Consider the following 12,477-nt stretch of genomic DNA (forward strand, 5'->3'; position numbering starts at 1 on the left):
GACCAAATAAACAGATTGGATGTCAAATAAACAGTACAGTGGGGCTTAGGAGGATTTTAATTGTGAATATTCATTCATTATTTTTGTCCCGTAGTGTGGCGCACCTAAGATTTATATCCTTATCATTTTTTGTATCAAGCTTTGAAATGATACGTAAAAATGGATGAACGGAATAGATGAAACATTACATCATGGTGGGCCCACAGAGCACCAACCACCAGCCACGGGGATGGTGTTAGGGGGAGTAGCCAATCCTTTCCCAGTGGAATCTTGCCACGTATTCCCACCCTCCAGGTGGGTCCAATCCGCGTCCTACAAATAACTACCACCTCTCTCCTTCTCTTTCCCACGACTGTCCACAGCCCTAATAAACCTTCTCCCAAAACCAAAGCCCTTGCAGTAAAAGAACCATGTCTTCTCCTCAAAACGAAGTCCAGGCTGTCCAGCCCATCTCCAACGACACCTCATCGTCGAGACTCCCCATCCGTGAAATCCCCGGCAGCTATGGCATTCCTTTCATCGGTGCAATCAAAGACCGTCTCGACTACTACTACAACCAAGGTCGAGACAATTTCTTCAAGATCCGAATGCAGAAATACCAATCAACGGTCTTCCGATCCAACATGCCGCCAGGATCCTTCATGGCCAAGGACCCACGAGTCATCGTCCTCCTCGATGCCAAAAGCTTCCCTATCCTCTTCGACGTTACCAAAGTTGAAAAACGTGACGTCCTCACCGGCACTTACATCCCCTCCACCTCACTCACCGGCGGCTATCGAGTCCTCGCCTACCTCGATCCGTCCGAGCCCAGCCACACCAACATCAAAAATCTCATTTTCTTCATACTTTCCACCCGTCATGGTAAATTCATACCAGAATTCCACAAAAGCTTCAGCACCCTCTTCGATAATCTCGAAGCCGAGCTTTCTAAGAGTGGGAAAGCCGATTTCAATTCTCTAAATGACGTTACATCATTCGATTACCTTTCCCAGGCTTTTTTTGGAGTAAATCCTTCAGATACAATGCTCGGTTCGAACGGGTCTAAGATCGCTGCAAAATGGCTTTTGTTCCAGCTTCATCCATTGATGACTCTGGGACTGCCGAAGCTTTTGGAGGAACTCCTCCTCCATACATTCCATCTTCCTCCATTCCTCGTGAAATCCGATTACAATAAGCTCTACGATTTCTTCTACAAAGCCTCAACTAAATTTCTAGACGAGGCGGAGAAGATGGGAATTAAAAGAGATGAAGCATGTCATAATATCCTCTTCGCAACGATTTTTAACGCGTACGGCGGGATGAAGTTGTTATTCCCAGGGATATTGAAGTGGGTCTCTCTTGCGGGAGCTGAGCTGCACCAGCAGCTTACAGACGAGATCCGGTCTAACGTTAAATCCAACGACGGGCAGGTAACGTTAGCGGCTATTGAGAAGATGCCGTTAACGAAGTCTGTTGTGTATGAGGCTTTGCGAATCGAACCACCGGTTATGTTCCAGTATGGGAAAGCTAAGAAGGATCTGATTATCGAGAGTCATGATGCGGCATTTGAGATCAAGAAAGGAGAGATGATTTTTGGGTTTCAGCCATTTGCGACGAAAGATCCAAAGATTTTCGAGGATGGTGAGGAGTTTATCGGGAATAGGTTTGTTGGGGAGGGAGAGAAGTTGGTGAAGTATGTGGTTTGGTCGAATGGACCAGAGACGGAGAGTCCGACGGTGGGAAATAAGCAATGTGCTGGTAAGGATATTGTGGTGATGATGGGGATGCTTTTGGTGATCGAGTTCTTCCTCCGTTACGATACGTTTACGGCCGACATCGGGAATCTGCCGTTCGGGCCATCGGTTACGGTGAAGTCGTTGACGAAGGCAGTCTGAAAGTTGTGATGTTGCCGGAAATGTAGTGGGTATGTCGGTTGTCGGTGCTGTAAAGTACTCGACTGCGTAGTGAAGCAGACAGCACATGTTTTATCCATGCCGTCCGTCGATTTTGCCAGCACATTTTAGAGGCGTGAGCGAAAAAAAAAAGAAAAAAAGAGTAGATCTAAATCTAAGTTGGACTAGAAAGACAGGGTGATTGAATGCTACCGTTAAAAACTTTCAGGAATACATAAGTTTTGGATGAAGCTAGCATATGTATTTGCCCTTCATCTAGGTCCGTGTAATCTGATAAAGAGGTTGGATATTAAATAAATATTACAGTGGACCTGGGGAAGTTTTGAACGGTGGTCATTTAATCATGGTCGTTTGTTCGTTGTAGTACTGTGGTCTATCTTGGATTTGGATTTTCCTTAATGTTGGGCTCATGCCAATCCGGTAAAATGGATGGACGGGTGGATAAGACACCTATATCAGGGGTGGGCCTGAATTTAGATCTGCCTCATTGAGTGATTGTTGGGCTCATGCCAATCTGGTAAAATGGATGGAATTCGGATACTCCACTTGCCATGGGCAGAAAATAAGGTAATGATAATGTGGCCTGATTACATTACAACAAGATGGGAATCTCGATTAATGAATGGAAGGGTCGATAGGACACCTGCATAAAGGTAGGCTCAATGAGCTTTTCCTGTAACATACCGTATGGCCATCTTTGCTGTATGCTACTGATATTCCTTATTAAGGTCGCAGATGTATGTGTTATTAATTTACTTGTTCATTAATATTTATTTTTTCAGTTAAATCCAAAATTGAAGTACATCAAGAGCTCAAGTACACCACACCATAAAAAATCCACTGTTAAAACCTCTTTAGGGCTCATATTAGTGTTTGTTTGTCATCCAACCTGTTCATGAGGTCACACAAATAGGTGGTATGTGATACACCAGCCAATCTGCTTCCCCTTGATTAGTGAGGACGTGGTTTGCATATATCCCTACTGCTACTTGAATTGCAAGGACGTGGATATATTGCATATATCACTACTGTTTTGTGCTGGAAAATCTATGTAGGATTCGGTATATGTTTTATCCATGCCCTCTATCCATTTTGCTGTCTCATTTTAGGGCAAGAGTCCAAAAATGAGACAGAGGGAAATCTAATGTGGACAATAACATAGGGAGCAGTGGTGATTAAACAGCCACCATTAAAAACCTATTGGGGCGACAAATGTTTAGATAAAGCTGATATTTGTATTTTTCCTTTATCCGGGTCACTGTAACGTGATCAGTTGGATGGCAAATAACATTAATATGGGATAGGAAGGTTTTTAATGGTGGGCATTCAATCACCACTGTTTTCTTATGGTGTGGTACACTTGAGATTTAGATCTACTTCATTTTTGTCTCCTTACCTAAAGCTAGTAGGCAAAATGGATACATTGTGTTGATAAAACACATATATCATGGTAAAGCCATAAAGCGCTTACCAGCGTTGGTATGTAATCTGCGTGATTACGACCTCCTACCCGCATGAAATTCCTGTGATAGGGAGCTAGGTAGGGCTCACTTTGATATTTGTGAAAAATGCATTATGTATATCATTTTTACCAATTTATGTTAGGACATAAAATTTAAAATGAGACGGTTCCAAAACTTAAGTGAGCTTGACGCAAGGATGAACGTGATGAGGTTGATCATCGTCTTCCTCAAGGATAACTACTTCGAATCCATGGAGCTTCTCTGGACTCCTCACAGAGACTTCTCGAATCCACGAGAAAAAAGAAGCAAAATAGAAATAAATTCTATAAAATTTGTAATTTGATTGATAAATAAAATAATCGAGTTCACAACCCTTTAAATAGGGATACTAAGCCATGAGAGAAGTTTCGGAATCAAACTACAACTAAATTTTCTAGAATTCGCAACTTACTATAAATAGTAAACTTACTATTTATAGATGGTCGTGATGTCTACTAGTGCGCAAGGTTTTTAGCCAAAAATAGTGTCCTATTTGGCTTCACCATGTTGGTCTCCTAATCATTTTAAGAACTTTTCACATTGGGTGCAACTCCTAAAGCCCAACAGATGAAGAGTTATAATCAAATTAAAACTTACTATTTATAGTAAAAACGAAATTAAAATGGAATTTTGACCGTCGATCTGGTAGTATTCGCAAATTCGGCATGGTCAACCCAGAGTAGCAAGTTAGGTGGCTAAAGCAGCTCGTCCTACCCCAAAATCATAAATGGTACATCAAATGACTCATTCCGGATTGCGAAATACACCCAATTTAAGGTTTCACGGTCGGGATCACTTCTGTCGTTGACTGGGCCTTTTCTAATTCATCTTGGCCATGAAACTGTCTGCGACCCGCTCTGCATCAAGGCTACATAGTAAGAAATAGTGGAGATTGAACACCTAAGGTTAAAACATCAGTGAGCTTGCGGAAGTTTTGCACCAAGCTAATACTTTTGTATTGTACTTAAGGTTAAAACATTAGTGGAGCTGTGGAAGTTTTGCACCAAGCTAATACTTTTGTGTTTTCAATTCATCCTTGTGAGAATAAGCTTATGAAGGGTTTAGATGGCATATAAACGACGTCAAGGTAGAACTCAGGAAGCATTTCCCTCCCCACTTTTTTGTTTCCTGTGGTGTGGCCCACTTAAGTTCTGGATCCACCCCATTAGCTGAAAAAACAGATAGACAAGGTAGATTCCTCACAAACATTATGGTAGCCCCACTTAGCTTCTGTAATGACCCGAGATTTTGGTATACGTGTATGCATCTGCATACATGCACACTTACATCCATCTAAACATTCATGCATACATGCATGCATAGAGTGTGCAAATTATAACCATTGATATGCATGATCGATTTATTTAGTATGTATCATTGATTTTTAATTATATAGTTTTGGTTATGTATATATGTATATGTGTACGTGCATTATCTTTACACATACACTTAAAATCAACTGTACATTTGTCTTATCAATTAAAAAACTCATCTTGTACATATCTGAGTATAAAATTAACCATACATTAACATGCATATAAGATTAAACTCTTAATCGTTTGATTATTTTATATATATCTTATCATCTAACTGTACACCATACATGGATCCACCAAATGGGCTACCTAAAAAACAAACAAAAATTACTGTGATGATTCTTACATTTTTGCGGATAAATTTATTGGAGTACTTCTTACATTGGAATATCATTTAATATGTTTTAGAGGTCCACAAACCATATATTTTGGTGGTAAATTCATAATTTTAAAAGAGGAGAAAACTATCCATACATCCATACGTACAATTATAAATCCGACGCCTCATATCTCACAATCGAGTAACCAATTCATAAAATCAATTGTACATCAACCTCTCTACTCATTGAGGTACCACATGGTCCACTTAAATCTTATTTTAATACATCCCAACCGTCCATCCATGTACGGTATAACTATCTAATATAGTATATCATAAACGTGTGTAGCATGCTTATTTAAATTCTAACATTTTAAAGTATTAAGAGAATGTTTTAAATATTATTAATTTTTAATAAAATATAAATATATTAATTCATAGTAAAGTTATTAGCATATAAATATTGGATTTAGAAATGAAAAAGGACATATGACTATAATCAGGGTTCATTGATCTAGACCACCCATCACAATGACTAAACCAACAATTTAAAATCGTCCAAGTTTTATTGTAAGATCAGTCGATCACCCACTTGTTAACTTAAACCAATGGAATAAAACCGTTAAATTTATAAACAAATCAGAACCGTCCAAAAAGCTCCTCAACTCGCCACCCAAATTCATCCATCCATTCGTTCCATCAACCTACCCACCTGATCAACCATCCATAATATATTAACCATTTTACATGTGTGCCTGTGTGTACACTACTCACACATGCACAACCATGCACCACATGCATAACCATGCACATGCACAATCACGCACCACATGCATCATACACACGTGATGCATTTCTTATAATAAATGAAAATAAATTGTGGATGTTTCACTTCCATGAGATGCCATTTCAAATTAACGTTTTATTTTATTTTAAATTTTTTTCTCACATGTGTATATTACTTATAATGGGACCCTCTAATATAAATAGGGTGGTGTGTAGGTACAAGCAAGGAAAGTGTGAGAAAAGATAATTAAAAAAAAATAGAAAAAAAAGGGGGGGGGGGGGGGGGGTAAGAAACTTTGTAAAGATTTTATAAAGGTGGGTGATCCATCTCTAATATGAAATTTTTATAATTACTGTTATTATTATTTTTTCATTATATTTAATTGCTTTTAAATGAAATTTTATAGCAAATTATTGTTTATTGTTGATATTTTCCTTCATGTAATATTTATAAAAAGAAATGTTTGATAAAATTAGAGTAAAAAAGTAAATACATATAAATTTGAATTCTAAATTACTAAATTTAATACAAAATAAAATTTTAAATTATTTGAATTATGCAGGAATTAAATTTGAAATTATTCTGAATCCTACTTTAGTTATATTTTAAATTAATTTTGCTGACATAATCATGTACATTGACTTAAATTATAAATTTTAGAATTATTTTTTTTTCAAGACTAATTAGTAATAATATATCAAAATAATTCATACAAATTAAAAGTAATGATATTTATGATATTAGGTGAATTTTAATAATAATTAATTAAAGTATAAACTTAATAATTTTAAATATAAATTAAATAAAATTTCAGTTTTAGAATATTAATGTATAATTAACTAATTTAAACTTAAATTCACTTTAATATTATTTAACTTAGTTTGATTAATAGTAATTTAATTAGATTATGAACTTTAGAGTTTGATTTTGAATTTTAGGGATTATATAATTAATTTTGATTGAAAAATTTTAAATTCTAAAATTATTTCTAAATAAACAAATTAAATAATTACTGATCCTAATTTTAATAAATTGAGATTTAATTAACTAAATATTAAATCTTGAAAATTAGTGATTAGTATAGATTTTCAATCTATGTACTTGCTTAATTCTAATAGATGAAAGTGTACTAATAGATGATATTGAATTAAGATTTATTAGTATCTTTCTTAATTCAAATAGTAGGGTTTGAAATAAGTAGGGAGAGAATCTGATTAATATATTTAGAAGATATTTTCCCTTAATTTATTAGAAGTGAGTAAAGAATTATTATAAAATATTCTTATTTTATTTATATATTACTAAATTAATTAAAATAGAATTGTTAAATCTAAATCATACATTAAATTATTTGAATTAATTTTTTATTTAACATGGTTACTTTTAGGAGTTTCTACACTTTACTGATTTGCAATTTCATAAAGAATTTTTAATTTGAATTTAAATAAAATTATAATTTTAATAAATTAGTTATTAAGTTATATTAAAAATTAATTCTTAATTTATAATCGAGGATTTTAATTATTTAATTAAAATAATTACTGATTTAATAGCTATTGAACCTTATAATGACTTTTATGCATAATTTGATAATAACGAAGAATATGTGATGTAGCTATGTAGTTTGTATGTAACCTGCAGTAAGTTGCATATTTAATAAATTTGATTTGAATCGATGATGATTATTCATATTATGTGCATATTTATTTTTAAGAATGAATGTTGGAATGTAGATGCGCTACCCTGGGGATGTCCCTAAAAGGCATAAGTAAGTAGAGCGATTGTATCCCTTAGGCGAAAAGTCTTTAAAGCCAACAAGTAGGGCAATTGTGTTCCTTAGGTGGAAGACCCTAAAGCTAACAAGTAAGGCAATTGTGTCCCTTATGTGAAAGATTGTAGAACCCACTGAATCCTTTGGAGTCTCATTTGTATACGACGTATAAGTATAATTGTGTGTATGGATACGCTAGAGGTACAACTGGAGCAGTAGTCTGACCAGTTAAAGTATAAATGGGTCCCTCACCTCGAGGTACTAGTGTGTGGGCGTTAATACAACATGGTCATCCATATAGGTATGGTGTTGTAAAGTTTGATGGTTATTTAATTTTGTTATTTATAGAATTCATGTAACGTTTAGTATTCAAAGCATCTTTACAATTCCTATATCGCATTCATCTTATCTTTTAAGATTCAGTACTTTAATTCCTATTTTAAAATTTAAAGAAAATATTTTTATTATTTGTACATTTTATATAATTATACAAATTTCATAGTTGGGTTGGATATGATCTCACGAGCTGTTATGCTCACCCCCCATATTAACAGTGTTTCAGGGCTTAGAGATTAGTCAAAGGCGAAGTGGAGCGACGATCTAATCATCTATCTAGTCATAGTGATCTTTTCTATCTTTGTGATATATATATATATATATATATATATATATATATATATATATATATGAGTCCCGATCTACTGCGAACAAGGCCATATGGAGCTTAAATGAGAGCTTCCATATGGACCGTCAGATTCGTCTCATTAGCTGGGATTCAACGTACAGAGAAGAGAGAGTCTCCCTGAAGGAGGACTCGCGCGACATTTTTTTTGGGGTCCAACGGGCTTCTAATGAAGTGACGTCTTTCAATTTTGTGGGCCATGCCATGATGTATGTTTTGTATCTATACCGTCCATCCATTTGGAGAGATCATATTAGGACATGATCCAAAAAATGAATCAGATCCAAAGCTTGAGAGGACCCCACCACAAAAAACAGTGGGGAGAGTGACGCCCACCGTTAAAAAGATCTAAGGGCCACAACAGTTTTCGTTCAGGCTAATAATTGTGATTTAAGTTTATCTTAGTAAGAATGGCTTTATGAATGGTATGGATGGGATATAAACATTATGGTGGACCAGGGAAGTTTCAATGGTAAGAATTTACCTACACACGTTTTACTAATCTACGGCATACTTAAGCTCTGGATTTATATATTTTTTTGGCACATCGTCTAAAATGATCTTTCAAAACCAATGAACGCGCTGGATCTTCCCTAAACGTCATGGTGGACCCCACCTAACTTACCATGGGAGGAAGCATCTCCTATTTTTGGTACGGTCGCCAGACTGTCACCGAACAGTGGAACTGACGTTTCAGAGCGGATTAGGTGGGAAGCGGATTGCGTACTGAGTAACTTCGTACGCTTAGCGTACTGAGTAAACCCTGTGGGGCCTACTGTCTTTCATACATTTCATCTGTTCCGTCCATCCATTTTATTAGATAATTTTAGGGGTTCAGCCCAAAAATTAAGGATATCAAAAACTCAAGCGCAACACACCACATGAAACAGTGTGATTTGAACATCTACCGTTGAAAAGTTTTTGGGGCCCACAGAAGTTTTAGATCAACCTTATATTTGTTTTTTTGCCTTCATCTATGTCTTTATGATCTTATGAACTGGTTGGATGACAAATAAAAACCACTGTGGGCCTTAGGAATGTTTCAATGGTGGAAATCAATATTTCCACTGTTTCCTGTGGTATGGTCCACTTGAGCTTTTGATATATTTAAATTTTGGTCTCAAGCACAAAAATGATTTGAAAAAACGGATGGACAGCGTAGATAAACTATATGCATTCACGATGGGCCCAACAAAGTTTACTCAGTACGATAAGAGGTACTGAGTAACTCAGTATGCAATCCGATTCCAATTAGGTGAGGCCCCGCCCCACACAGCAGGGTGCAATACTGACCGTAAGACCCACATTGATTATGTATTATATATTTACACAATTCGTTTTTTTTTTTTCAGATAATTTTTTTGGGTGATTGCCCAGTAAAAACTTCATGTGGGTGAAAAAAGCTTTGAATCAACATAATATTTATTTTTTATGGTCCACTTTAACGTATCAACGGCTTGGATGACAAATAAACATTATAGTATTGACTTAGAAGTTGTTAATGGTGAGAGTTCAATCACTATTGTTTTCTATGGAATATGGTAGCCTGATATTTGGATTTGATTTAACTTTGAGATCAAGCCCTAGAACATATTAAGGTGGGCCCCATAGTCAGGCCTGCACCTTGTTTAAGTATGGTTGTGGCTGCGCCTTGTTTAAGTGTGGGGCCTACACTATTGTTTGGCTCATTAACGGTGCGGATAAAAGACATATGCCATGGTGGGGCCCACCGAGCACCGACTACTGGAGATCTCATGTTGGGAGAGTTGGTGTTACCTGCAAAACACCTTAGTTGGTGTTACTCTCACTGTGGGTCCCACCTTGATAATGTGCTATATATCCACGCCTTCCATTCGTTTCTACAGCCCATTTTAATTAGTGATCTAAAAAATTAAGCATTAAGCATATCTAAGTCTAAGGTGGACCACACTACAGGAAACAGTGATGATTGAATGTCAAACATTAAAAAATTCCTAAAACCTACTGTAAGCAAATCTATAATGTTTATTTACCATTAAACCCATTGACCAGGTCAAGAAGAGTTGGATGAAGGGAAAAAAAATATCAATTGATTCAAAAAATAACATTTGTAGCTTAAAAAAGACTTGTAATGGTCATTCACCACATTTTCCAATGGTGTGGTCCACCAGACATTTACATTTGGATATGCTAAATTTTAAAAATAACCTCTTAAAATGAACTTAAAAAACGGATGAGAGGAGAGGATATACACAACGTATACACCATATTAATCCATGTGGACCCTCATACTTTGAGGTTAATAACACCCACTGATGGGTTATTGGATGCTTTAAGGCATATTTGAAAATAATAATAATAATAATAAGCCGATCCAAATCTTAGGTGTATCTCACCACTGGAAGAAATAGTGGTAATTGAATACCCATCATTAAAAGTTTCTTGAGGGCCACTCTAATATTCATTTGCTATCGAACCTGATGATAAGGTCACGGAAGCATTGATGAAAGGACCAAGCAAATATGTGATCCACGGGGAGCTTTAATGCGAGCTTATATATAGGTCTTCCTGCAATAAGATTTCAACTGCGACAAGTACTACCTATAGGGGCTAACAGACTAAAAAGCTTGAGACAAAGCCCTTCAACATCATGAATGACTATTATTCTTTCATTCAAATAATCATCAACTACTCTTGTGTTTCATATGCATGGTTTTTTGTAGTCATAGTTACATAATTACCAAGTAAATGGGTAAATTAAAAAATTGCTATTGATTACATTATTAAAATAGTGGTGTGTTATGACCTAACGTCTCCACCTCATCATTTAATGTTTCTTCATGCATATCAACCTCGTCATCCGATGGTTCTTCTTGCATATCAACCTCGTCATCCGACGGTTCTTCACGCATATCAACCTCGTCATCTAATGGTTCTTCATGCATATCAACTTCATTCATTGATGGTTCTTGGCACGTGGGAGATCTTATTCTGCAAGTAAATCATTTTAAAGAATGAATAAAATAAGGTTATAATAATTTAACAAACAAAATTAAAGAATCAATCAAATATAAATGAATAAAATGAATTAAGCACTTACAGTTTTTTCCATATTGGACAATTACGTTTGTCATGGCCAGGACCCCACTTCCCACATCCATTACATCTTCTTTTATCTTTCTTATGAGCAACCTTTTCCCTTTCAGAAATTAATCTTTTTCCACTTCCTTTAGTTTTAGCACGCACCGGGTCTTTAATGATTACTTCAGTAATTTTCTTTATTTGTTTCTTATTTTTAAGCACCAATGTCTCACCAACAACTAACTTCTAATCTTGAACTCGTTTGAAAATATCTTGTAGCCCTTCTTTACACATATGATATGTCTCTTTCAAATTATCGCTTTCTTTAGCAAGATTTCTAGAAATGTCTAACAAATTGCTATATCGAAGAGTATTAGATTCATGTTTCTCTCTATTTAACTCTACACCACTCGCATCGTAAACAAAATCTAGTTTAGCATCCCTTGTCTATCTTTTCAAAATATAGTGGTCTGGCAAATTGGGTATCCGAGATTGTCGTAGTATACATAATATGTGCCTACATGGTATGCCCTCAAATTCAAATTTCAAGCAACTACATTTTGCTTGTTTAGATTCTATCTCGAATTCAACTAGCCGTTCGGGAGATGTTCCTTCACACACTCCAACATTGTAAATGCAAAGGCCTTCCATCTTTTGTAAAAGAATTGCAGTATAAATGGTGCTTTCATACAACTCTTCTTGAAATTTATAAAAAATAGACCGAGTATAAGTGTCTCCAAGCTCTCTCTCCATGGCGAATAAAGTTTTCAACTTCGGCTTGCTACTAATCGTTTCATGATCGGCGACTAACTCATTGTGTCTCTGTCGTGCTACTCCACGATCAAAACGAATTATGAAATCCATTAACGAGTTTTTCTTCGACACATATTTACGAAAAAATGCATTTGTGCTCTCACTTCGTTGGCTACTAGACATACTCGCAAAAAAAAACAAACAAAATATTTGGTACCCATTTGTGACGAATGTTGAATAAAGAGGCAAGCCAATCATTATGATCCAACTTATTTTCTTTAATAACTTTGCTCCATTTTACTTCGAAATCTTCGGACTTCTTAGAATTCCATATGTTTTCATAAAAAGGTACTTTAAATTCATCTTTGAAAGCTATGTGACCTAACTTTTCAGGG

General features: G+C 35.7%; 1 protein-coding gene across 1 annotated transcript; it reads left to right on the top strand.

Moving 5' to 3' along the window:
* Positions 1-379: 379 nt before the first annotated feature.
* Positions 380-2,643, top strand: LOC131229679 (allene oxide synthase 1, chloroplastic-like). The gene has a single exon (XM_058225661.1). The coding sequence runs from the start codon at positions 411-413 to the stop codon at positions 1,872-1,874; it is 1,464 nt and encodes a 487-aa protein (XP_058081644.1). The 5' UTR covers positions 380-410; the 3' UTR covers positions 1,875-2,643.
* The last annotated feature ends 9,834 nt before the right edge of the window (positions 2,644-12,477 follow it).

This window comes from Magnolia sinica, chromosome 16 (assembly GCF_029962835.1).
Source record: "Magnolia sinica isolate HGM2019 chromosome 16, MsV1, whole genome shotgun sequence".
NCBI lineage: Eukaryota > Viridiplantae > Streptophyta > Magnoliopsida > Magnoliales > Magnoliaceae > Magnolia > Magnolia sinica.

Coding starts and splice junctions, on each gene's coding strand:
- LOC131229679 (XM_058225661.1), top strand. CDS start 411: ATGTCTTCTCCTCAAAACGAAGTCCAGGCTGTCCAGCCCATCTCCAAC.